Source organism: Loxodonta africana, chromosome 9 (genome assembly GCF_030014295.1).
Source record: "Loxodonta africana isolate mLoxAfr1 chromosome 9, mLoxAfr1.hap2, whole genome shotgun sequence".
NCBI lineage: Eukaryota > Metazoa > Chordata > Mammalia > Proboscidea > Elephantidae > Loxodonta > Loxodonta africana.
The window spans coordinates 42,396,061-42,423,510 of NC_087350.1; the positions used below are offsets into that span (position 1 = coordinate 42,396,061).

At 47.1% G+C, this 27,450-nt stretch overlaps 1 protein-coding gene across 1 annotated transcript; it reads right to left on the reverse strand.

Moving 5' to 3' along the window:
• Positions 1–1,310: 1,310 nt before the first annotated feature.
• On the reverse strand, positions 1,311–26,254 carry GTF3C5 (general transcription factor IIIC subunit 5). Its single transcript, XM_003407405.4, has 11 exons — positions 25,810–26,254; positions 23,705–23,924; positions 22,094–22,292; positions 16,312–16,507; positions 14,945–15,049; positions 13,570–13,684; positions 13,048–13,128; positions 12,703–12,797; positions 11,333–11,415; positions 10,586–10,728; positions 1,311–9,666 (listed from the first exon to the last, which is right to left on the reverse strand). Exons 1-11 carry the CDS (start codon positions 25,951–25,953, stop codon positions 9,512–9,514), a joined length of 1,536 nt encoding a protein of 511 aa, XP_003407453.1. The 5' UTR covers positions 25,954–26,254; the 3' UTR covers positions 1,311–9,511.
• Positions 26,255–27,450: the final 1,196 nt, after the last annotated feature.

Sequence of the window (27,450 nt, forward strand, 5' to 3'; positions counted from 1 at the left end):
CCCTTCTAATCCTATTTTGTTAAGAGCTTTTATCATGAATGCGTGTTGGACTTTGTCAAATGCCTTTTCTGCATCAATTGATAAGATCACGTGGTTGTTGTCTTTTATTTATGTGATGGATTACATTGATTGTTTTCTAATGTTGAACCATCCCTGCATACCTGGTATGAATCCCACTTGGTCCTGGTGAATTATTTTTTTGAAGTGTTGTTGAATTCTATTGGCTAGAATTATGTTGAGGATTTTTGCATCTATGTTCATGAGGGATATTGGTCTGTAATTTTCTTTTTTTTTTGGTGACTTTACCTGGTTTTGGTATCAGGGTTATGCTGGCTTCATAGAATGAGTTTGGGAGTATTCCATCACTTTCTATGCTCTAGAATACCTTTAGTATTAGTGGTGTTAAATCTTCTCTGAAAGTTTGGTAGAATTCTGCAGTGAAGCCATCAGGGCCAGGGCTTTTTTTGTTGGGAATTTTTAAATTACCTTTCCAATATCTTCTTTTGTTGTAGGTTTATTTGGTTGTTCTACCTCTGTTTGTGTTAGTTTAGGTAGGTAGTGTGTTTCTAGAAATTTGTCCATTTCCTCTAGGTTTTCAAATTTGTTGGAGTACAATTTTTCATAGTATTCTGTTATGATTCTTTTAATTTCAGTTGGGTTTGTTGTGATATTGCCCATCTCAGTTCTTTTTGGGGCTATTTGGTTCCTCTCCTGTGTTTCTTTTGTCACTTTGGCCAGTGGTTTATTGATTTTGTTGATCTTTTCAAAGAACCAGCTTTTGGTCTTTTTAACTCTTTTAAAAGTTTTTCTATTCTCTATTTCATTTAATTCTGCTCTAATTTTTATTATTTGCTTTCTTCTGGTGCCTGAGGGCTTCTTTTGCTGCTCTCTTTCTATTTGTTCAAGTTGTGGGTTTAATGCATTGATTTTGGCCCTTTCTTCTTTTTAGATGTGTGCATTTACTGCTATAAATTGACCTCTGAGCACTGCTTTTGCTGTGTCCCAAAGGTTCTGGTAGAATGTGTTTTCACTCTCATTTGATTCTGTGAATTTCTGTATTTTGTCCTTAATTTCTTCAATATCCAGTAGTTTTTGAGCAAGGTGTTCAGTTTCCTGTATTTAATTTTTTTCCTTGCTTTTTTCTATCGTTGATTTCTACTTTTATGGCTTTATGGTCAGAAGAGATGCTTTGTATTCTGTTAAAGCTTGCTTTGTGGCCTAACATGTGGTCTATTCTGGAGAATGTTCCATGTGGATTGGAAAAGAAAGTATACTTGGCTGCTGTTGAGTGGAGTGTTCTGTATACGTCTATGAGATCAAGTTGTTAGATTGTGGCATTTAGATCTTCTGTGTCTTTGTTGAGCTTCTTTCTTGATGTTCTGCCCTTCACTGAGAGTAGTGTGTTGAAGTCTCCTACTATTGTTGTGGAGCTGTCTATTTCTCTTTTCAATGCTGTCAGAGTTTGTTTTATGTATTTTTGAGCCCTGCTATTGGGTGCATAAATATTTGTTATGGTCGTGTCCTCCTGGTGTATTGACCCTTTAATCATTTTATAGTGTCCTTCAGTATCCTTAGTGGTTGATTTTGCTTTACAGTCTATTTTGTCAGATAATATTGCCACTCCTGCTCTTTTCTGATTGTTGTTTGCTTGCTATATTTTTTTCCATCTTTTGAGTTTTAGTTTGTTTGTGTCTTTAAGTCTAAGGTGTGTCTCTTGTAGGCAGCGTATAGACGGATCGTGTTTTTTTTTAATCCATTCTGCCACCCTCTGTCTCTTTATTGGTGCATTTAGTCCATTTACATTCGGCATAATTATTGATAGGTATTTTTTTTTTTAATGAGTTTACTGCAGTCATTTTGATGTATCTTTATGTGTGTGTCATTGACAGTTTCTTTGTTCCACTTAATTTTCTGTGGTGAGTCGTTTTTATGTATTTTCTTTTCATCTTTTTCATTGTTGTTGATTTTGTATTTGCTGAGTCATTACGTTTTTCTTGTTTTTGATTTTGATGTGTAGGATTGTTAGTTTCCTTTGTGGTTACCTTAATATTTACCCCCATTTTTCTAAGTTTAAACCAATCTTTTTTTTTGTTTATATCGCCTTGACTTCCTCTCCATATGAAAGATTTATAACATTTTTTAGTCCCTCTTTTTTGTTTTAATGTTGTCATCTTTTACATGTTTATGTCTCTGTTTCCCTATTTTCTGTGTTTTAGCTTTGATTTATTTTTGTGACTTCCCTATCTGGATTGATATCTGGTTGCTCTGTCCTATGTTCTAGTCTTGGGTTGTTATCTGATTTTATTGATTTTCTAACCAGAGAACTCCCTTTAGTATTTCTTGTAATTTTGGTTTGGTTTTTGCAAATTCCCTAAACTTCTGTTTATGTGGAAATGCACTAATTTCACCATCATATTTGAGAGATATTTTCCCTGGATATATAATTCTTGGCTGGCAATGTTTTCTTTCAAGCCTTTATACATGTCATCCCATTGCCTTCTTGCCTACATGGTTTCTGCTGAGTAGCCTGAGTTTAGTCTCACTCTCCTTTGTAGAAGACTTTTTATTTATTCCTAGCTGCTCTTAAAATTCTCTCTTTATCTTTGGTTTTGGCAAGTTTGATTATATGTCTGTGACTTTCTTTTGGCAATCTACCTCGTGTGGGGTTCGATAAGCTCCTTGGATAGATACCTTCTCATCTTTCATGATGCCAACAAATCTTCAACAATTCTCTCTGTATTCTCTATTATCCCCCCTGTTCTGGTACTTCAATTGCTCATAGGTTATTCCTCTTGATAGAGTCTCACATAATTCTTAGGGTTTCTTCATTTTTTTTTAATTTCTTTTATCAGATTTTTCCTCAAATGAGTTGGTGTCAAGTGCTGTATCTTCAATCTCACTAATTCTGACTTCCATTGCCTCAATTCTGCTTCTATGACTTTCTATTGAGTTGTCTCATTCTGATATTTTATTGTTAATCTTTTGGATTTGTTTGCTGTCTCTCTATGGATTCTTGCAGCCTGTTAAGTTTGTCATTATGGTCTTGTATAACCTTCTTGGTTCCTCTATTGCTTTATCTGTGTGTTCCTTGACTTGTTCTGTTTTGCCTGATCTCCTTAAGAGCTCTGTATATTAATCTTTTGAATTCTACCTCCAGCATTTCCAAAAAGTTCTTTTCCTCCAGGTTTTTGGATTCCTTGTTTTGGGTGCTTGCTGAAGCCATCATGGTCTGCCTACTTATGTGATTCGATATTGAGTGTTGTCTCCAAGCCATCAATAATTTATTATATTTATTTTATGTTTGCTTAGTGTGTTCTAGCTTCTTGTTTTGTTTTGTTTTGATATGCCCAAATAGGCTGGTCATGTGAGGTAGTTTGACTATTAGGGTCTTTGAAGCCCTCACGTCCGGTCACCAGGTGGTTAGAGCTGTTACTAGGTATGTGAGTCCAGGAGTCCATTTACTTTTCATGTATGGATTCAGCTCAGGTATCCAGGTTGTTGGTCACCAAGTGCATGGTGCAGGCTCTCACCACAGTCCTAGGTGGGCAGGGGTGATTTGAGTAGGCACAAGTATCTGGCTACAGTAGGGGGTCATGTGCTGAGCAATGCAAGGGGCTGACACCTGTCCGTGTCTGAGAGGAAAGCGCATCCCTCTTCCCTAGAGTGCATAGTTGAGTGGGTTTTGCAGCTGGACTTTGGACACCCAATGCTGTTGGTTGTAAGGTTTGGGAGGCACCACTTATTCTTGGACCCCTGTTGGGGGTAGCTAGGTAGTGCAGGTGAAGCCACAAGTCCTCTGGCCCCTGATGTGGCTAGGTGAGGGCCCTGCTTAATAGGCAGAGTGGTGTCAAATGTCACAAATCTGCCACTCCCCGTTATAGTTGATATGGTTGAAAATAGGCTTCAGGTATATACCCTGTTGAACTGTGTGAATGAGGGCCTATGCTGTTGAAAATGGGCCCACACAAGTCTATCCAGGGGTGAAAGGCATTCGAAGTCCACAGACCACTTATGCCTGTGCCTAGGCCTTCCCTGAGTTTCCAGTTTAGGGGAGCTGGCAGATTATTTTTTTCTGTTAATTTGTTCCCTGTCCAAAGTCAGGAGAATGGCTCAGGACGCATGATGGGTCTTACTTCCATGCCAGCGGACCCAGCGATCACTGAAGCCAGATCAGGACCCAGAGCAGAGCGGGAAGGGGGTAGGTAAATGGGAGAGGTTCTTCCCTAAGGGTGTGTGTTTTGCTCTACGCAGTAGGTTAGAAGCATGTACTTATCTTTTGCTGATTGAGTGCCATTTCTCACTGATTCTGGAGAGTTGAGCAGATCTGCCACTGCTTGGTCTCTCCCGATGTCAAAAACGCGTCGAGTGCCACTGCTTGCCTCACCAGGCACTCCACACAATCCAGCCTGCAGGGTGCCTTTTCCCACCAGGTCAGGTCTGGCAACTTCTCACTGCTTCTGAACTGTCTCTCCCTCCCCCTGCCACTCAGTCTGATTCCTCTACTTTGCCTTTGATGTTCAGGGCTCCTAGATGGTCATATATAATTGATTCACTTGTTTTTTTTTTGCGGGGGGGAGTCTTTGTTGTAAAAGGGACCACAGGAAGCATCTGACTACTCTGCCATCTTGGCCCCACCTTTAACCATAGCTATTTTTAACTTTGTCATTTGCAGGTAAGTTTTACTTTGCTGATTCACTGAAAATGCTTGACCAGAATATTTTAACCAAAATGGACTATATCAGACTTATCAAAAGGACCATACTTAGTTCTTATCACCGATTCCTGTGCAGAGAAACTTGAAGGAGTTAAAACCTGGATCTACCTGTCACAATTGAAGAGGAACAAATCTCCTCTCTGGACCAGTCAGTCTTCTGGAGACTTAAACATTACCTTCAAACACTCCTGTGGCCAGAAGCAAACACATTTAAAGAGGACCACTAATCCCATGATCATGGAACAAGACCTATGCATATTACTGGAGTTTGTGGACTTTAACAGTAGTAGCTCTTTCTATATTAATAGCCTTACTATATACCTGTAGTCTTATTCCCTGATAAACTTATTCAAAATGAAAGTTCATTTAAGCCTTATGCTTCTAACCCTAAGAATTCCTTCTCAGAGAGAAAAATGCATTTGTCAGATTAACCGAGTCAGTAGCCAATGCCAGTAACTTAAATGAATGTTGAGCTGTCCATATTAGATTATGGCATCCCCTGGATTACTGACTTAACCTCAGGTATCATGTTTTATTCTAACCCTTATCAGAACAAAGAAGTGTTCTGAAACTCCCTGAGACCCTTCTGATCCCAACTGCCAAAATTATTTTCTAGTCTGTTATGCAAGACTCACTAGGTTTTGGTCTGATGCTCATGCAGCCACTATAACTGCATAAGCAAATTCAGAAGACTCTCCTGTGCCAAACTTTGGAGTCCGGAAAATTTAGAACAATTGTTCATTTCTAATAATTCTGGCAGAGAAATGATTTATGCAAATCAACCAAACCAGCCCCTTTCCACAGAACGAAAATAGCGTCATTTGTGCTCCTTATGGATATACATTAACCTTATGCTTGGGCATTACCCTGCTTAGATGGCTGGAAAATGGGGGTCAGTGTACCTTATGGCATTTAGGAGTCCCTTCAGATAGCCATCCCTGTAATGAAAGTGTACACTGAACCAATGATAAAGATCCTCATTTGGAACAAAAGAGACCCTGTGCCTCAAAATAACCCCTAATTGAGAAACCCAAGACGGGAAGGGTATTCCTCCAGGCACTTTTACCTAACTATGGTATGCCTCAGCTTGAGAAGTCTATTTGCAGTTTATCTGCTACTGTGGTTCAAATTGCTGATGATATTGCAAATGGAATGTCAGCCCAACAAAAATCCTTAGAATCTCTTGTTATAAGAGTTTCATTAAATAACAGAATAGTCCTCGATTTCCTTCTAGCTCAACAAAGAAGAGTGTGAGTCATTGCCAATACCTCCTATTATACTTGGATAAATACCACAGGAGTAGAACAAGATATTAGATTCACCAGAAGACTACTTGGTTACCTTCACTATCTCCTATGCATGACTCTCATTTCCTAAATATCCTTAGTTGGTTGCCCAATGGCACTGGTTCTTGGTTGCGCTCTATACTACAAACCAGGTTAATTCTTTCAATTGTTATAATAACTGTGGTAGGCTTCATTAAATGATGTATGAAATGCTTGACTAATGCTTGTGACCAACAGGGAGGGGCTCCCATTGCTTTGCAGAGAGGTAAGTATCTTAAAGAAACCTATCATACCACACCTTTTAATCCCCCTGTGTACTTATGCTACCTTTCAGAAATGACCAGAGCCACTTGAAAGAACCATTTTGTTTCCCAGGAGCATTTCATTTTGATTCTTATTGTTCGAGTCCGGTCTGAAATTGTTCCTCCAACGTGGCCTTGTCTACTACACTACCCCAATAGAATGAACTCACCCTGAAGATGAGGCCTATTAGCTTGGCAAGGTGAAGAAAATAATTCCTATCAACCAAAGCCCTTGAGGAAAGCAGATAGAGTCCTTGCAAAAGAAGGCAATTCTATTGTGGGGGCTTGACCAAGAGGGAGGAATGTGCTGGCAGACCTTCAAATACAGAGGCATTCAAACTGAACTCACAATGACAGGTTAACTCTGACCACTCTTGGGAAAAACTAGGGAAGAGGTGAAACGTGGTTGTTCCAGGAAAATATGTTGTAAGAATGTTCCAAGAAGCAGGTAACCAAAAATATTATTTGATCAATCTGTCCTTGGAAAGAATGCTTACACAGGTGCCCTTCTCTCTCAAAAGAGATTGCCCCATTCTCAGGAAATGTGAACTGTCCTTATAAAATGCTTGCTTAAGTTGGCTCCAAGAAGTCTGCCAAAAAAAAACCAAACCAAACCCACTGCCGTCTAGTCGATTCCGACTCATAGTGATCCTATAGGACAGAGTAGAATTGCCCCATAGAGTTTCCAAGGAGCTCCTGGCGGATTCGAACTGCCAACCTCTTGGTTAGCACCCATAGCACTTAACCACTACGCCACCAGGGTTTCCAAGAAGCCTGCAGATTAGCTGATATTTTGAAAGAATTACTTATGGTTATAGTTTTTACTAAGGCTTGTACGGATAAAAATCCCTCTTGTTTTTTGTACTTTGGAGCAGCTAGTGCTTTGCTTCATGCTCCCTAACCCGGGTTGTTCTATTCCTCGATAAAATTCATCTCTTTCTACGCCAACAGAGTAAGAAGTTTGTTTTGCTTTGACAGTTTGTTAAAGCCACCCACTTGTGGTATTTGTAATAGCAGCGCTACTAAGACAGTGTGATAACAGCATCATGGTACCGTTAAAACAAAAAGGCTTTATGTGTTAGAGGTAGTAATAAATTATGGATTTCCTTAGAACGATTCCCATAAAAAACACAAAATCAAAACAAAAACCTGGGGGAAGAAATGCAACAAGATTGGCAAAATGTAGTAACTGTTGAAGCCAGGTGATGAGTAAATGGGGCTCATTATACAATTCTGCATACTCCTGTATATTTTTGAAATTTTTTGTAATAAAAAGCTAGACAAAAAAAGTGTAGGTATTTAGGTTTCTAACGGGAATCAGGAGACCCTTAAAACTGCTGCTGTTGAGTCAATTGCAACTCATAGTGATCCTACAGGACAGAGTAAAACTGCCCTATAGGGTTTCCAAGGCTGTAAATCTCTATGGAAGTAGACTGCCACATCTTTCTCCTGTGGAGTCGTTGTGGGTTCAAACCACTGGCCTTGGGTGCTACAAAAGCACTTGGTTGCTAACAGAAAGGTTCAAGGTTTGAGTCCACCCAAAGGCACCTCGGAAGAAAAATCAGCCAATGAAAACCCTATAGAGCACAGTTCTACTCTACAAGTTGCAATCGATTCGACGACTACTGGTTACACAGGAATCATTACGAAGTTTTTTTTTTTAATTTGGGAAGAACTTGAGCAGCCCTCTTCATTAGGTAGATACATGGTAAATGTGCCCCCCCCCCGCAACTGTTCTGGAACCTGAGTCTAAGGCTTAGTTACAGAGGATGGCAGATTGGCACAGGGACCAAGGAGGCTTCTGAGAAGATGGGAAGATAACACGTAGCATGGCTCAGAAGTGGGAGTAGCCCCAACTGAGATCCACTGATAGAACACCAAGGGCCCCTGAGGGAAAAATCACTAAAAGGTGAGGGAAGAGGAAGCTCAACTGGGCCTAGGGGCCAGCTTGCCTTTAGGGAAGAGGTGCTTCTGGAGGTGCCTGAGCCTTCTCCTCAGAAGGGAGCAGGGAGCATGGTGCTCTCCGGGGGCCAGGCAGCTTCCAGCTTCTCCTTTATAAGGCAGATAGCCCCGACGAGCCCCTTCAGGTTGACTAAGTAAACAGTGGGGGCTCCTGAACTTATCGTGGGAGGGAGCTTCCAGGGAGCACCAGTCACCAGGATGGGAAGTTGCCTGAGGTATTTGACTTTGGAATGGATGTGACTTCATTTTACCCTAAGCGGCTGAAGGGAGTGATGGTCATACCAAGTGTCTCCTTCTGCTGGGCAGAAGAGGGGGGTGAAGGCCTCATCTCTGGCACAGATGCTCTCTGCCAGGAAAGGGGCGTGGATGTGGCCTGCCTGTGAGCGGTCTCCAGAGAGAGTGGGCTTATCCCCGTGAAGGAATATGTGTGCACCCCTGTGGTTTCACATCAGGAATCTGAGAGACAACAGGTCTGTTTCACAGTGAACCGCTCAGGAGCTCATCCATTTGAAAAACTTTGGGATAAACCTGAGGGCTGTAAGACTCTCTGGGACTGGGGCCTGGGGTTACTTCTGGCTGCACTTACCCTACCCACCTGGAGTACCATGCCAGCATTGCCCAGTACGAGGTCACTGAACGAATGAATGTCTCTAACAAATGATGGTACCACTGGAGCCCTATGCCTCAACGCGAGAGGAAACTCTCCTCTGGCTATACCATCCCCACTGAGACACTGACACTCTGTAGGAAGGTATGTTTAATAAGGACAATTCCAGCTGGGCCTGGCCCTTGCCAACACTATCCCAAATAGTTGGGATTCAAACTCAAGGACAGTCTTTGGGCACCTGCGACCATGGACCAAGCTTCCTAATCACAAGGCCCAAGACAAGACTGGCCCCTCCCCTAGCTGCACCATTTCCACATCCAACTTTTGTTGGTCTCAGTCAGAGAAAGGTGGTGGGCACTGGCTCAGCCTGCTGGAAAATGAGCTGTTCATGGATGTGCCAAGCCAGGGCACAACCTTCAGGGTGTGTCCCCAACCACCCAGGGTCAGAGGGCAGCACCAAGCATCAGCTTGCAGCCGGGACCAAAGTCAGGTGTGCCCATTGCTCAGATCCTAGCTTTCCTCTAAGGAGACTCCCAGGGCCACTCTGGTGAGTGTGGGGGCACAAGGGAGCCCTGGCTTTCTAAGGCTGGCATACCAGCTTTGCCTGGTCAGGGAGGCCCAGCTTCAGGGCCAGGGCTTATCACACGTAGTCCAGAATCTCTGTCTCCATCTCGTTCTCACTTCCATCTGAAGGTTTGAACTCTTCCTCCTCTTCATCGTCCTCCTCATCTTCCGCATACTCATACGTCAGCTGTTCTTTTTCTGTGTCAGCCTTGGCTGGGCTGGAGAAGAGAGCTGGGGCCAGAGGGGAAGAGACAGTGTGTCCTAATGCAGGGCTTCCTGAGTGCCCCAGGTGCCCAGAGCATGCTCCCAAGGCTCATGGGAGCCTGTTTAAATTAGAAGAGTCTGGGCTCAAGCCCTGGAAAAGCTGCCTCAGGAAGTATGGGGTGGACCTTGGAATCTGGAGTTTTACAAGCACTTCAGGGGTTTCTGGAGAACACGGGTTTGAAAACCACTCCCAGGGGAGCCATGTGTGAGTGTCAAGGTATCTATGGGCCTCTAAAAGTGTGCATACCATTCTGTGTGAAAACATTTTTCTGGGGAGAGGGTCCATAGTCTTAATTACTCTTACAGGGGCTGTGTGTCTACAAAGGCTGAGAACCCCAGGTATCCTTAGATCTGCGCAGGGTGGCTAACTCTGGGACTCCCCTCCCCAACTCTGAAAGAGAGGCCCCTCTTGCTTATCCTCCCAGCATCATTGAACCCCTAGCCAAGAAACAGCTCACTCCCCTTTCTCACTTCCCCCGTAGCCAGCCCTTGCCTAGCGCTGGGGAAGGAGCAGGGCTACGTGATGCGGGGCAACTGCGATCAGGGGCCCCTACTTGCCTCTAGTAGAAGGCAAAGGCAGAACGTGCCCGCTTGTGCAGGAAGGTGCAGGATGGTGCCAGGGCACAAGGTGGAGGCCTGGACTACAGCACCAGCTCTGCTCCAGCCCCTGCCCTCTGGGTCCAGCTCTAGGTGCCATGACTCCCACCCCAAGCAGTCTCATCAGCTGCCCGAGGGCATACTGGGTCACAAGGCCTCCCTCCCACTTGAGTGCAATTTCCAAGGAATGGGTCTATTAAAGACCCTTGCTCTGTCCCCAGACTGGGCCTAAGGCCCAGGGTCCCTAGGCAGCTGGGGCCTCCCTTCACCCTGAGTGAGTGGCTCTCACCAGGCCTCTTGGAGCGGAGGGCCTGCCTGATCATGCCAGACATGGCGTTCCTCAGGTCATCGCTGGTCTTGGGCAGACACCACCCATCCCGTTCTGTGCATACATTCTCTGCCCCATCATTGCGGTGAATGATCTTCTGTAACCTGGGGGGAAAGAAGAAGGGTTGAGCTATAGAATTCCAGGATGGGGTCACTGCTACAGCTGCCAGCTGAAGGATCTTGCAGAGACAGGGATGTGTTTAGTGAAAACAACCCTTAGAGTGCAGTCTACAGAGATGACTGTGATAACAGAGAACATCTATTAAAGCTGTACCTCCCAGCTGGGTCCCTAACCTGTGTGGTTTCTGGACTCCCTCAAAAGTACGCAAAGCTGGGGGTGTGCTTGTGCACAGTTTCCTGGTGAAAGAGAGGTCATAGCTTTCACCAGGCTTTCAAGCCATATTTCACATGCTCCCCTATCTTTCCCCCTCTCCCTACCCTAGCTTCCCCACCCCTCCGTCCCACCCACCCAATGTTTTCAACATCACTAAGAACAAATGGATTAAAGTTTGTTCCTGGGATTCTGATTTAGAATCTTCCACTGATGTGGCAGAATGAAGCTGGGATCCAAGGATCCACCTGTGGATGAGCTCTCTTTAGGAGGTCTGTGACCGCCCCCCCTTATTTTATGCCACCTGAGGATAAGCTCCCAGCACTGACCCCAGTCCGGCTTTCCCCACCTGTATCCCATGGCCCCTGATGTACGTACTCTTCCACGTTCAAATCACAAAACTGATAGAACATCTGTCGATAAGGCGGCAGAGCGCCCTCCCGGAAGATATAGACAGAGTCCTGCAGAAAAGAGGGGTGAGAAGCAGGAAAGGTTAGTGGGAGCTTTTCTTTGGGAGCGGCCAGTGTCGCAGGTCCCCACGCTGCAGGCTCCCACGGGTCTCTCCAGGGAGTGGGCAGGTTCTCAGGACCCAGAGGCCTATCTGTTCTCCCAGGATACAGGCTGGGTGCACAGGCCAGGTCAGTGAGCACGTGCGAAGATAACAAGCTCAAACTCCCCTGGAGGTTCTGGAGGGACAAAGCAGCCAAGCACCATGGGGCCACCGTGAGCCAAGACAATGTCCACGTGCTAGGCTACAGTGCTTACAACACGGAGCATGGCATTAACCTTGTGCTGGGCTCAACTTTCTGTGCCTTCCTGCTGAGTCTGCCCTTTTATTCTTTGCTGACTTCTAAATGGACATGTTATATATCCTTGCAAGCTGCCTTGACATTTTTTTCCAGGAAGAAAGCAGAGTTTAATGAGTATCAGCTTTCTCTTTTCCCTTCCCAGGCAGGTAGTTCTAGAGGTGGTGATAACTGCCAAGAAATTAGAGAATCCTTGAGAAGGAAGGTCACTCAGGCAATGACCTGGTTGCCCTCACTAAGAGCAAAGGTCTAGAAAACCTGTGGGGAGGCATAGGGCCTGGGAGTACTGATGATACTGGTGACAGCTGTGTCCACTCCTGCTGCCCCATCTCTGCCCCTCTCCCCGCCTCCCTCCTGGCTGCTGTTGCACTTACACTCTGTATTACCCAGTGTTTCAGGCAGGGATTCCAGGGAGGCAGACGCACCGTGCCCTGCCTCCCCCACAGGATCATGGAGCAGCTTATAGGAGCCTGAGGAAGGGAAAGGGCTTTGGCAACTGTCAATCTGTGGCTGTATTAGCGAGGGCAGGCCTGGGTTCTTGTTCATCACAGTGCCCACACCCAGAACATAGCTAGGGCCAGATGGTCTGGTTCAGTTCCGTGCTAGTTCCGGTGCCTGATTCTGACCCTCCCGGTGCAAGCACACACCTCACCGAGGCCCAGGCACACCAAGGTACAGCATACGTAGTTGTTGGTGTCGTCTATGACTTGCTGCTACCTCTCTGCACAGGAAGTCCTCAATATCCACTGCCCCACATGGTCTGTACCCCATGTTTTCACCCTCAGTTCCCGAAAGCAGACAGGACTGCCTGCCTTGAATCAGAGCCCCCTCCCTGGTGTGATTCGTGGGTATTCTGTGTGAGGTGGGTGCTGAACAGCATCACCTTCAACGAGGCAGGGAGCTGACGTCAACAGCTCTCTCCTGGGCTCAAGAAGCACCCACCTTGAGCTTGTACTTGTTGGAGGTTGATTTTCGTGCACTGGCCATTCCCGACGGGCCCAGACCCTGCTTCAGGTCCTGCATGGCGAGCTGGCTGGCTGTGAGGACACAAGGACAGTGCTCTGAAATGTGGCAGGGGTGGGTGGGGGGTTCTCCCAACCCCTTCCCTGCCCTGCCCACCCCATTCCTGTCCTCCATGAAGGCTGCACAGCAGTGTCCTGGAGTGACTCCCTCAGAAGCTCCTCCCCATCTGGCTGCCCAGATGCCCCATCTTCCTCAGCGTCAGTGTGAGGGCAAACACTCCTCCATGCATGGTGACCTTCTTCTGAACCAGCTGGAGCCACTTACATGTCTTTTTGACAGTGATGGGGAGGCTGTAGTTGTAGGCACTGCGCTTTGTCTTGACAGGCATGTCGTTGGGGGTGTAACCTGCAGACAAGGGAGTCGTGTCACGTGATGGTTGGGTGCAGAGCCCTGTTCTGGCAAACATCAGAGGTGGGACCAGGAGTAATAGTAGCTGGTGTTTTCTGGCACTCACCACTAGGGCTGTGTGCTCACGGTCCCCGTGCATTAGCTTACTGCAGTACTGGGGAGCAGGCATTTATGGGATGCCTGGCACATATTACATGAGCCAGAATGATTGCTGAATAAATGAGTGAATGACTCAGAGAGGTTCAGTGACTCGTCCAAGGCCAGTGGTGGGGTTCAGATCTTAATTTCTACCCTATCCTGCATCCAACAGATTCTTACCAAGAGAAGAAAGGTTTTTTTATCCCTTCTATATGAATACATTCCTATTGCAAAAGAAAACGCTAAAAATTGAAAGAAAAAGAGCAAAAGACAGAAAGCAAAGGTTTTAGTAATTTTTACCGTATTTCATTCCACAACGGATTCGGAAATCAAGGACTTGATAGATCTTGGCGTCTGGGTTTTTTCGGGGGTCATACCCATATCGAATCCACAGGCTTCTCCAGGGGCCTGTTATCTGGAGACAGACAAGGTGGGAGTGCCAGATGGGACCAAGGCCACAAGTCTTGAGCTGTCTCTGGTGAGCATCGATCAAGCCCCAGCTCCCTCAGAGATGCATGCCCAGGTCTCCTTGGTGACCAGGCCAAGCAGAGCCCCACAGTGAGGCCAAGCACCCCGATAGTTGGGAACATGACTCTGGAATCACAGCCGGTCCCGCCACATGCAAACTCTGTCACCTGGCGCAGGTCACCAGACCTCTCCCAGCCTCGGTGTTCCTATTGAATGGAGATGGTCGAGCACCTTTCTCACTGTTTTTGTAAGGATTAAGGGAGATCATGCCCATGGAGCCTTTACTACAGCACCTGGCACATAGTAAGTGCTCAATTAATGCTAGCCATTATTATTATCTTAATGGATGGAATGTGTTTGGCCCTCGAATGATGCCCCTGAAGTCCTTACGTCTAAAAAATCAATGCAAAAAGACAGAGCCGGCTCTTGCAAGTCTGGAGTCCAACAGGATAAGAGGGATTTCTAAAGTGATGACCCTTTCTCACACCCTGCCACCTGCATTAGCCCTCATGATCATGCTTTCCACTGGCCTCTCTGAGTGCTCCAGTACAGGAGCCCTTGGCAGGTAGGCTCCCTTTCCTACTGGCACCCATGGGAACCTCAGTAATAACGCCCCCACTCCCCACCCTCCCAGACTGAATCAAAGGTGGATCTGTCCCCCACTGAACCCCAGTTGACCCAGCTGAGGCAGTGTGGCACTGGGTGAGAGGTCCAGGCTCTGCACACAGACGGGCCAGGGTCCCCGTGTGGCTCTGCCACTTGCTGGCTGTAGGACCTGGGTATGGCATGTCACCTCTCTAAGCCGAAGCTTTTCCTCAGAGATAAGATGGGAACCCTTCCACTACCTCCCAATGAAGAATAAAGGACATTCTGTACATACATGCTTAATAACCCCATGCCTGGTCCTTAGGGAGTTCTCGATACAAAAGCATTTAAATATGTATAATCTCTTTATTTAAAAGTTAGGGGGATACTAAAATTGTCCAGCTATGACCAGATATGTTACTAAAGAGGCTGGGTGAGCTCCCTGGAACTTTTTCACACAGGAAGCTGAAAACCTTCCTAGATGGTTTTAAAAAGCCATCCCAGGGGTGCCAGGACAGGGAGCCGCCTGGTCTTGTGGTGGCTCTAAGACGTCACATCAGGGATCGAGGGTGACCTTGGTGGAAACCAAGGCAAGCAGGCAGGCAGGCAGGTGAACACTTACCATATAATAGGCCATGAAGGGCAGCAAGACCTTGAGCTTGTCGGGGTGAACGCTGATGTTGGCCTTGACGGCGCTACGGGACCAGATGGGACGAAGGTCAAACAGCTGGGGAGGGTCGAGGGCAGAGGCTGAGGTAAATGTGAGCAGCTTTCCACTAGCCTACCTGTCCCAGACTCCCCAACCTGATCTGGCTCAAGTGGGCCCTTGGGGCTGAGCCCCCGGTGGGCAATTCCAGAGAGCAAGTGGCAAGAGCCGGGGCAGAATGCCCACCCCCCGGGCTTCTGCAGGGACAAGCCTCCCAGAACTACTGCCCTCACTCCCTCAGCCCTCCACTCAGAAATGGGTTGAAAGCCTGGTGGGTGCCAAGTGCAGCTGTGAAACCTGGGGGTCCTGAAATGACCTCATGGACATGGCCTCTGTCTTTAGGCAGCTCCCAGTGCAGCTGGGAGGCAGATGACCAAAGGACCCAGAGCAAGGCTCAGCGGGGAAGTGCTGGAGCTTTAGGAACCCTGAGTAGGCCCAGTTAGAAGGTGGATGCTCAGTTGAGACATCCTGAGGTGTGAAGGAGACAGCCTGGCCCGGGAGGACCTGTAAAAAGCCCAGTGGGGCGGAAGCATGGAGGGCAAGGGCGGAAAGGGCCTTGTAAGCCAGGGTTAGGGATTTGGACCATGTCCAGAGGACAGTGAGGAGCTACAGGTAGTGGTTTTTCTTTTTTTTTCCTGGAGTGTGACTGCTACAAATTAAACAAGTCTCTTTAAGAAATAAAAACCCTTCAAGCGAACAGAGTGTAACTTCAGCTTAGACAAGGGAAGAGTCCTGTGCTTCAGGTGGCCAGTGACTTGGCCTCATTGTGCACCTGGCTTTTCACGTGGACAGAGGACCCAGCCTCCGTGCCCACAGAACCCACAGGCCAGAAGGGAAGGCAGAGTGCTGCCTCTTGGCCAGGGCAGTGCACGGCGACAGAGCTCCAGCTCTCATGGGATGAAAGCACTGGGGCCTGGGACGTGGAAGGCACTCCATCTGGCTTGTTGGAATGAACAAATGGATAAACAAAAACTTACTGGATCTGGAGCTACACGTTTAAGTCGCATTTGGACAGTGCACCCATTTCTACACCACTTCAAAGAGACTGCTTAAGAATTCTAAGAAGTATTTTCAGCCTTGGGAATTACAGGCCTTATATTGGCATGGCTTTTAGATGTGACATCTGGAGGTGAGAAATTCCCATCTACTAAAGAACCAGTTTACAAAAGAAAAAAAAGAAAAAGAAAGCCTGGCCAACCCCAAAACGAAGAAGAGCTGGAACCAGCTGGGTAAATACAAGGTAGTAACTGCAGAGGCAGGTGGACAGGGTAGGACAGGCTCACCTTCCTCAGTTCCTCCTCCACCTTCCTGTCTATGGGGTTGGTGCAGACTTTCTTCCACGTCTGGACTGCAGCCTCCAGTGGCTGCATGGGCACCTCATCCTCCTCAAAGTTGACAAAGATGGCATTGTGGGGGCGCCGGGCCCTGCTCAGGCCAATCAGGTTCTCGCCTGAGATGGTAGGGTTGTTGTAGCCTTCCCTGGGGGCAGAGAGAACCATCTTTGTGAGCTTTTCCCTGGGAACCCGGGTTAGGGAGAGGATCTTAGCACAGGCTGCTGAAGGCCGAGCCTATATTCTCAGGGAAGAGGACAAGGCAGCCACTGTGTGAAGCTCACAGAAGCTCTGGGGCCTGCAGCTCTAAAGCTCACCAAGCCCAAAAGGCCCCACGCATCTGGCTGGGCTGAGCCAGAGAATCTGCCTTCCTAAGAGGCTAGGCTGTGGGACGGGCACCCTGTGATGAGGCTTGTGGCCTCCTAACTGCACTCTGTCACACGCAGCACCATCCAGCTAGTGAAAAGTTGGACACAGCCTAAATGCCCACCAGTGGAGAATGGCAAGATCGATTAAGGCACAGCCACACAACGTAACACAATCTGCTGTTACAATGGACAGTGACAACAACAGCTAAGCTTACTGACATTTACTCTTATGTGTTCGCTTATTTAACCCTCAAAACAATCCTATGACAGCGGAACCATTTTCCAATGAAGTAACTGAGGCCACAGGGATTAGGAAACCTGCCCAGAGTCAAAGAGCTGGTAGCAAGAGCTGGCATTCAAACCCAGGCAGCCTGGCTGCAGAGGCTACGTACTAACCACGTGCCCTGCTGACTCTCCAACACAGAGTGTGAGTCTTTGGCTCGGAAGCATTTTGTCAACAGATGGTGAGTGAACAAACATTAGTACCAAGTGGTACCATCATCCAGCAGAGAGTTAAGAGGAAGAGTTCTAGAACCAGGCGTTCTTGGATCTATCTATGTGTTGGCATAAAATGCAACTAGAAGAATGTTGCCCGATATGCTCATAGTGGCTAGCTCTGTGGGTAAGATTTCAGAAACGTCAAACTTACACAAAAGTGGGGAGAATGGTATCAAGAACCCATAAACCCATCATCAGCTTCAACAGTTATTGTCACATGGCTAACCTTGTTTCATCCATACCCTGCCCCAACCCCACTAAATTATTTCAAAGTATATTTTAAAGTATACCTTGGGCATCATACAGTTTCATTTCAGGTGATTATTACCTTTTTATTTCTTCCCATTTTGCCTTAATTTCCTACATGAATATGTGCCACCTTCATATTTAGAAGGAAAAACAAAGTCATTTTCACAATGGGAAACAAAATTAAAAAGATGGGGTGAAGTCTGTGCCTTTGCTTTTATGTAAATTCATTAGAAACCATCCTTGACAGGTATAACATTAACCTGTTTTCAAGGACACCTCCCCCAAATCCCTGACACCCCAAAGAAGAAAGCTGCTGGTGGCTATACTTCCAGGGCCAAGCACCCTTCTGCAAGAGCAGCAGGAGACAGGCTAGCCTGTGCCGGGCACTGCAGACCCATAGCTGCCTTTACTACCTCCCCACCCTCCATGGCGGCTCCAGGCATTAGACATCTGCGTGCCATCACCACTATTCTAAGGGAGTGGAGAACTGCTGGTAGGTGATGAGGGCTGGCAACAAAGTCAGTAGGACCACCCCAGAGGGATCCCCTGAGGAGCAGAATGGGCTGAACTGCCAGGAGGAGGAGGGACCCTCCCCCTGCCTGGCCTCCTAGCCTCTCTGCCCACCTGGCTTATGGGGAGCTCAACTCCCCAGACCCAGGGTACATCCAGCCAGTGGCCTGGCCTGACCCTGCCAAGTCCTGTGTACCCAGGAAGGCCAGCAGAGCAGAAAATACGATAGCAGGCCTGGGAGAAAAGGCAGGTTCTTTCCAAGGGCAGGAAAACTGACAAACCACATGGGGAGGGAAAAGAGGCCTGTAGGCCTGATGGTGGCTGGGCCCCCATCCCTCACTCCCACCCCAGAGGTTTGTGAACAGCTGCTGGCTGGCCACCACAGGACGGAGAAGTGACTCAGTGAAAAGAGTGCTCTATTTTCTTCTATACATTTTTCTTTGTTTCTGACAACAAGAGCAAATGACTTGGGGGAGGAGGAAATCAAAGCATTTCAGAAATACTTAATTGAAAAAAAAAAAGGATCCTATCCCCACATGCTGAAAACTCTTGCACCTAGTATAATAAACACATAGAAAATTGGCTGTATCATATTATCTGTAGGGTTTTAAACCAGGAGGTGATATGACCTGAGTCTTTTTCATTACACATTTCTGTTATGTTTTGATTTTTTCTAACAAACACAACTTACTCTTGCAATCAGAAAAAAAAAGGGGGGTGGGGAGGTTATAGATTCAACAGACCTGAGAGACACCAATCAAAATACCATGTGGCCCTTGTTTGGCTCCTGAGTCATTTTTGAGACAACTGGGGAAACTGAACAAGGACTGGGTATTGGAGGATTTGAAGGAATACTGTTTATTTTGTTTGGTATTGTAACAGTATTGCAGTTATGTTTTTTTAATCAAACCCTGCCAGGTACTCATTGGTTTAAGTACTTTAAAAATCTTAAATCATTTGTTGCTGTGTGCTGTCGACTTGATTCCGACTCATAGAGACCCTATAGGACAGAGCGGAATTGCCCCATAGAGTTTCCTAGCCTGTAATCTTTACTGGAGCAGATCGCCAGGTCTTTTCTCCCTCAGAGGGGCTGGTGAATTTGAACTGCTGATCTTTTGGTTAGCAGCTGAGCGCTTAAGCATCGCACCACCAGGGTCCATTAAGTCATTTACTCTTCCTAACATTGCAGGGAAGTAGGTATTACTATCATCTCCTGTAAAGACAGGGAAACTGGTGCAGAGAGGTTAGGCAGCTCATAAGACCACACAGGACTGAGCTGTGGTACCAGGACTTAAATGCAAGCAACCAGGTACCAATGTCTGGGCTCCTCTCACCAAACCAAGCTTTTGCTCAACTTCCTGTTGCTGTCAACAATTAAATCAATAAATGGTCTCAAAAACATATCTTTGAGCACTGAGGTGAGAATCGCTGTGGGAGAACTCCTAGAGGTGGGACAGCTTGGTCAGTAGGAAAGAACATGTAAAACTGTAACAGATTTTGCCAAGCTGCTCTCCAAAAGAGTTGACATCATTCATGGCACCCCTTACAGTAGGAGTGCCTGTCTGTCCTCTCCACACCCCAAGGTAAGTGCTTTTTGGGACACGTCTTTAAGTCTCCAAAGGTGACACCCCCAAGTCACTTTTTGCGATGTGGGGAAGCATCAAGCTAGGCCTCCAGTAGGGAACAGACTCAGGCTGGTTCCTGACACTCCGTGTTAGGCCCACCCTTGCCATCAGCTGCTCTGCCTTTGGAGGCAGGACATAGGGGGCACTGGGACTGTGGGCCTGAACAAAGCTGGCAATCCCCCAGCCAGCTGGAAGGGAGATGACCCATGGCTGCCCACGTCGGCAGGCTCTGTATATAACTCATCTCAAGTTTAGAAGCTTAAAACACGCTATGGAAAAATTCTTTAACAAAGATCATCACCTATGGGTCATTTTTCAAAATTTCCTTTTCCTTTTGCTTACGTGTTTTTACTAGTCTTGCTATTCTAAACAGTTACTCGCTCAGTCCACAGATACTTGCTGAGTGCCTCCCGTGTGCCAGGCTTGTTCCAAGCACCGGGAGTACAACAGAGAACAAAACAGGCTAAATCTCAACGTTTATGAAGCCGATGTTAAAACTTGTGAAGTTTTCTAATTTTGTCTTCTGTGGGTAATTTGAGAAAAGCAAAGAAAAATCAGGACAGCGTAGCATTGGGCAGTAAGCAAGGCCTGTGGCATTGGAATGACTGGGGTTCAGGTGCTGGTTCATGTGACCTGGGCAAGCTCTTATTCCTAAGTACATTTCCTCAGTTGTAAATGGGCGTGACACAAACACGGAATCACTATAAGGCTGGGGATAAAATACACACACAATGCTTCTCCCAGAAGAATATTAAATAACTGGCAGTGGAGGTGGCGGATGCTATTTTCTCCATATTTTCTAACAGTATTCAGTCTTGGCTTTTACACAAAGGGAATCCTATTCCCTCATGCCAACATGTGGCTGGTCACCAATGCAAAACCAACATCTGACAATTCCCAGTCCTGCTTTTCCAACAACCCCTGGGGTCTCTATCGCAAGACCGTCTATGCTCAAGAATTTATTTGATTTCAATAAACTGTACACTTGCATGTGGCCTTGTTAGGAATGTGTGCACGGGAGGCGGGGATGGGGAGGGGGACATGGGCTATGATACACACCCATCTGGCTTTTCACAACCCTTAGTGTAGGAGAAACCCATCGTTTATTCAAGAGATACTGAGTGTCTCTCCTCAAGGAGCTTAAGTTCTAGAGGGGAGATAGACTACAAACAAGTACACAAATAACAAGCAAGATCTGTTCAGGGTCACAGTCACCTGGAGGGAAGTGGCACTAGAGACTAGCCAGGGGTTGGTGGTTCTCTGAGGTGACCTCCAGCTGCATGGGGGCAGCCCAGGAGATAGCAAATAGCTGGGCTGAACTGGGATTGGGGTGTTGCAGTGACTGTGGCAGTGGGAGGCAGGCAGGGGAAGGACGATTTTATAGAGGGCCATGCAATCACTGACGGGGGAGTGGCAGTGAGGACATGAGGAGGCAGAGGACAGGGAAACATGCAGGGTCCAAGGACGTATGTTGGGGGGCCACTTGGCATGGGACCCCCTAGCATAAGAGGGGGATGTTTGCAAGAAGCACTCCTTCGGTGGTTGTTACGGATTGAATTGGGTCCCCTAAACAGATGGGTTGAAGTCCTAACCCCTGTTACCTATGACCGTTACCTTATTTGGAAATAGAGTCTTTTAAGAGGGAGTAGGCTAAGGCCTGGTAATCTGCTTCCATAAGGATTACAGCCAAGAAAACCATACGGAGCAGTTCTACTCTATAACATGTGAGGTCACCATGAGTTGGAATTGACTTGACAGCACAAGACAACAACAAGAGAGTGGGTCCCCATCCCATCTAAGTAATGTCTTATGAAAGAGGAAAACAGACACAAAGAGACACATGGGGGAAGATACTATGTGAAGATGCGTCTATAAGCCAAGGAATGCCAAGAATTGCCAAGAGCCACTTGAAGCTAGGAGAGAGGCTTTGAAAGGAATCAACACGGCCAATACCCTGATGTGGAGTTCTAGCCTCCAGAACTGTGAGACAATAAATTTCTGTTCTTTAAAGCCACAGACTTTGTGATATGTCGTTACAGCAGCCCTAGGACACTGAGACATTGGTGTTGTTGTTGCTAACAGCAAGGTCCAGAGAGTGACTGGTCACCAATATCTAGGGGATTAAGCCAAAGAAGCCATTTCTTAGCAGGAACCCTTAAGTCCTACAGCCAAGTTCTCTGCACTTTAAGGTCCCATGGGAATGAAGGCAAGCTTGTGATCACATGGTACCATTTACTGAGGACTTTCTTTGTACTGGGCCTTGTGCTGAGAGCTTCAGGTGCTTTACTTTATTTAATCCTAATACCTCTGTTTGGTAGGTACTATTGTTATCCCATTTTAAAGAGAGGGAAACTGAAGCTCAGAGAGGCTAAGTGGCATGCCTGAGACCTCCCAGCTCGTGAGTGGCAGAGTCAAGCTTCAGACCCAGGTACCCTGACTCCAGGACCCTTGCTCTGAACCCTGACGCTGCAAGGAGGGCCTTACCGGTGTTGTATGTCTGGTCGATAGAAGTAATCCACTGGGGTGTCCAGCCGCGAGAAGATGGGTGGGGGGATGTAGAGCGGCAGCTCCTGGTTGAAGAAATCCTCCTTCTCGGGCTTGAGCATGAGCACTTTGTCATACATTGACGTGTGCCTGCCGTCTGCATCTGTATGCACTGCCAAGTACTGGAAGTCAGACATTCCTGGAAGGAGAAGCAGACGGACAGTGGACACATGGCCAAGGACAGCTGTCCCTGTTACAACTACATCTTCCCTATACTCATCCAGGAACTGGGAGTTACCACCCACCAATCCCTACATTCCTTTAGGAAGGTGCTGAGTGAGCTGTGTGTTGGATACTGCTGGGACAATTGTGGCAGGGGCTGAATCAATACCCTTCAGTAATGCTTTTGCTAACTTGGCTCAGTTTACTTCTAAATCACTTGAATAAATACTACTGAGGGAGACTATGTTATATATGTTATACATTATATGTGAAGATAAGTCTGGGTCAGTGCTTCTCAAGGTGTAATGTGCAGAAGGATCTCCTGGGATCTGCAGATACTGAGATGCTGCGGTTCTAACAAGCCCCCAGATGAGGCCCATGCTGCTGGTTCAGGGCCCATACACAGAACAGCAAGGTTCTGGGTCAATTAGAAATAAAAACATGAAATGTAGTATTTTATGAACCACTTGGAAAGGCTTGTCCCAGGAAGTACGGCCCTCTTTTATGAATACCACATTCCACCAGAATGACTGCTGTTCAAAATACTCAACACCATGTGACCATGGGTCCTTTTTTCCTTACTTTTCACTTCCTTCTTCCTCTCTCTTCTCTATTCTCCTTTTCATTTCTCAATCTTTATTCTCTTCGGATACTGTCTTAGAACTGCCAGTGGCAACTGCAGACATCTCTGAGGCTTGCCAGTAACCTGCCAAGTACCCTTGAATGGCACAGTCTCCCTGACTCTTCACCAGGACCTGATGAGCTCAGGGCTACTCGTCCACTGTACACACGAGGAGACCAAGGCCAAGGGATGCCAAGTGACTTGCCCAAAGACACTGGCAGAACTCATGTAGGCACAGCTCCAAAGCCCATGTTCTTTCTTACCTGTCCCCACTTTACTGCCTCCTCACCAAGTAAATTAAGGACTCCACAGGAGATCTAGTCTGCTAGAAATTCAAAGCAGATGAGGTCTCAAGGGACTGAGGTGATCTGGGAAGGCTTAAAGGGAAGCAGGACCAGCAGCAGTCAAGATGAAGAGAGGGAATCCAAAAAAGACATAGGAAACTGAAGGTTTGCTGACCAGTTTTATTTTGGATCCACACTATGGTTTTATTAAAAGGTAGGAGACTTCTCACAGAACTCTAGATTTCTTGCTTCTCTTAAGAATGTGGAAGATTGGGCAGCAATGAGTCTGCAGTCCCGCAGGGAACTGCTGCCTACAGGGACGGGAGCCTGTGCTCTGCGGTTTCCCACAGCCCCCTGCTCCTTGTCCCCTGGGAAATCCTGGCCTGCTTCACTCGTGGAGATGACCCACTCAAAACCCTTCGAGAAGTTGGGACAGAAGGCCCTGAAATAAGCTCATGTGGCAAAAGTGTATTTTGTAGTTACCCTGAAACTTGTAAGTGGTAGAGATGATGCCAAGGATCTCCATCTCAAATGTGACCTCGGGACAGGCCTCGGCCCCTGGCACCACTGCCCGTCGCTTCGTCTTTCTCTTGATCCGGAGTAGCAGGCTGCTGGTACTGAAGCGGTTGGCACACACAGGGTGGCAGTAGGGATCCTTGGGCCGGAAGTACAGCTCCAGCCTCTTGGTGGGATCTGCGTAGATCTGTGTTGAGAGCCGAAGAAGACAGGAGTGGAGCAGTGAGCAGATAAGCAGTCTGTCAGGAAGCTGTTCCCCTCTCAACCCAAGCCTTATGACAACACAGGTGACTCAGGGAGGGCCAGAAGGCTCATGTTTTATTCTGGGCTCTTAATTCCCAAAAACCCAGTGTCCAAACCCAAGTATCTGAGTTTTTATCTAGGCAAAAAAACGAGGCTAAGTAGTCTCTTCCTTCCAAGGGGTTATAAAGTTGGAGATAACTTTCTAGGTAGGCGCCTCCATTTATCAAGTGCCTGGTGAATATGGGGCATTATGAGACTTCCTGGCAATACTTCACGGGCAGTGTTATCAAACCCTGAGTTTACCTTTGAGGCATTGGAGGCTTGCAGGTGGGTAGGGTGGAGTGTTTAGTTACTTGCCTAAAGCTACTTGCTTAAGGAACTACCCAGCCCAAAGGGTTTTGGGATTCAGACTCACATACATATGTTTCTAGGTCCAAAGAAGATCAGCTCAATCAGTGAGATCCACTATGACTCTAAGTATCACCTACCCTTTCCAAACTTTTTATAGGACTGTTACAATGATTAAAGAATTAGTCTAGTGCCTAGTTCATGGTAAACGGTCAACACATGTCACCTGCATTGTGAATGTCTGCCCTACACTAGGGAAAAGGGGCAAAATGAGCATCAGATGTATACATATGAAAGCACCAACAAAGTGTGCTACTTGCTATTCTGCTGGCTCCCCAATACCCAGGACAGGGCCTGGTTCTCAAAAGGTGCTCAGAAAATAGCTAGTGAAGGAATGAAGGTTAAAAGGGACTCCATTCCCCAGAAATCATCTTCTCATGAAACATATGTCTCTGAGACTGACCCACTGGGGTGGGAATTTCCCCAGATGTAGGCCTGGCACAGAAGAGGTGCTCATGAACATGAGTAGAATGAATGAATGAATGTCCAAGGTCCCTTCCCAAAGAGCTCACACTGTAGTCTGGTACAGATGCCTTTAGGGTTAGTGAGAGCAAATGTCCTGTCAAAGCCACAAGTCAAGTGAGTAAGCCAGTATAAAAGAACAAAACATGAATGACTGGGGATCTAATGGAGGCATTTAAAGGTTTAGTGTAGGTAAAGCATTTAGCAAAAAGCTTGGCACCAAGTAAAAGCTCATCCTAGCTCCTCTACTTGTTGCCTGACCTTGAACACACCCACCTCAGTTTCCTTGTAAAATGTAGTTAATGATAGTTCCTACCTGGTAAGAGTTCCAAGGATCAAATGTAAATAACATACGGAGAACCGTGCCTGGCACACAAGATGTCAGCTATTGTTACTCTTAACCCTAATAACATAACACTCTTGCCCCTCTCATGTATGTCAACCAAAAAAACCAAACCCGTCGCCATCAAGTTGATTCCCACTCATAGCGACCCACCAGAACCGCCCCATAGGGTTTCCAAGGAGCGCACGGTGGATTCCAACTGCCGACCTTTTGGTTAACAGCCAAGCTCTTCATCACTGCGCCACCAGGGATCCCTCATGTATGTCAGCGGTCCTTAATCTCCCCGTGCCTGTTTTCTACTACGTGATATAAAGACAAGGCTGCCCAGCACACCCTTGACGTTCATGGCAAGGATGCTGAGGCTGCAGTTCGTATCTAGGATGGGATGAAAGACTCCCTAGAGTCTCTCCCACTGTCCTTTTGCCACTGCTCCCAAATTTCAAATCGGCCCATTGCGGGTGATCTCAGAAGCAAAGCTCCCGCCCACCGGCTCCCCGAGAGCCCGCCTCGCGCCCCGTTGCCTAGGCAACCACACTTCGCCAGGTAGCCCCGCCCCTCCGGCCGTAATTCGCGACGAGGTCCCTCCCCATTGTCCTAGACACTCCTCGCTCCTTACCCGGGAGACGCCTTCCTCGCCGCCCAGAGTCGGCAGCATCTTGGACACGTTGCGCACCACACCCGGATACTCCACACACACCATACCCCGTTCCCGCCGCAGCTCCAGGGGGACCGCAGCACCCGGTCCAGCCTCGGCCGCCATCCCTGCCCGTGTGCCAGGCCCGTCGCTATTCGTCCCTCAAACGTTCCTAGAGCCCTCGCTTCAATGGTTCCGCGAAGGAATCGTTCCGGGTTCCCTCACTGCTCGCTTCTCCCTAAATCCCCGGGTTCAACGAACCGCGAAGGCCTCTGGGAAGCATATGCCCGGGATCAAAGTAAACGACGGCCACGTCACCTTTTTGTTTAAAATTAAGAAGGTTAGCCGAAAAGGCGGTACAAGGGCCTGTCTCTTCCAAAGGCCTGCGAGAGGCCCGGAGGGTTGTAAGTCACGTCCAGCCTTCGATGTTAGCCAATGAGAACCCGAGATCCAAGGCCCCATTCTAGCCAATGAAAAGTCAGGAGGAAGTCAGGTCCTGGTTTAGCGCCATAGATTTTAGCCAATGAAGAACCAGGACTAGGGATTTCACCCAATGACGAATCGGAGGCGCTCTTGGGGTAGGCTTCCGACCCGCCTCCTTGCGTGCGAAACGGTTCCATGAATAGATTTCCGGACCCGGAAACCCGCGGTGCGGTTTTCTGTGTGCGCACGCGAAGTTCTCACGCCTGCTAGCCACCTCAGCTGCCGTTTCTAACGGCGCCTGGAGGCCAGGCGAGTCCGATCTGAAAGTGGCGAGCGCGAGGGAATTGTGGATTAAATGTACCTCTCACCGCCAAAACCCACACCTAACCGCTCATAGCACTCCTATAGGACAGAGTAGAACTACCCCATAGGGTTTCCAAGGCTGTAAATCTTTTGGGAAGCAGACTGCCACATCTTTCTCCTGCTCACTTTCAGTTAGTAGCCAACGCATTAACAACTAGGCCACCAGGGCTCCAAAACTTAGTGGGCGGCTGCATTGGAACCCGAAGTCTCAAGCACCTTAAGTTGGTGAGAGACATTCACTGAAGACTAAACCAAACCAAACCCGTGCGTAAACAGAGTAGAACGGCCCCATGGGGTTTCCAAGGCTGTAACCAATCTTACTCAAATTTATGCATCAACCACTAAGGCCAAAGATGAAGAAATTGAAGGTTTCTACCAACTTTTGCAGTCTGAGATTGATAGAACCTGCAATCAAGATGTATTGATACTTAGTGGTGATTGGAATGTGAAACTTAAAAACAAAGAAGGATCGGTAGTTGGAAAATATGGCCTTGCTGATAGAAATGCTGCTGGACATCCCCATGATAGAATTTTGCAAGACCAACAAGTTCTTCATTGCAAATACTTTTTTCCAACAGCATAAAAGGTGATTATACATATGGACCTTGCCAGATGGAACACAAAGGGATCAAAATTGACTACATCTGTGGAAAGAGACAACAGAAAAGCTCAATATCATCAGTCAGAGCAAGGCCAGGGGCCGACTGCAGAACAGACCTATCGGTTGCTCACATGCAAGTTGAAGAATATTAGAACAAGTCAGCGAGAGTCAAAGTATGACCTTGAGTATATCCCAACTGAATTTAGAGACAATCTCAAGAATAGATTTGATACACT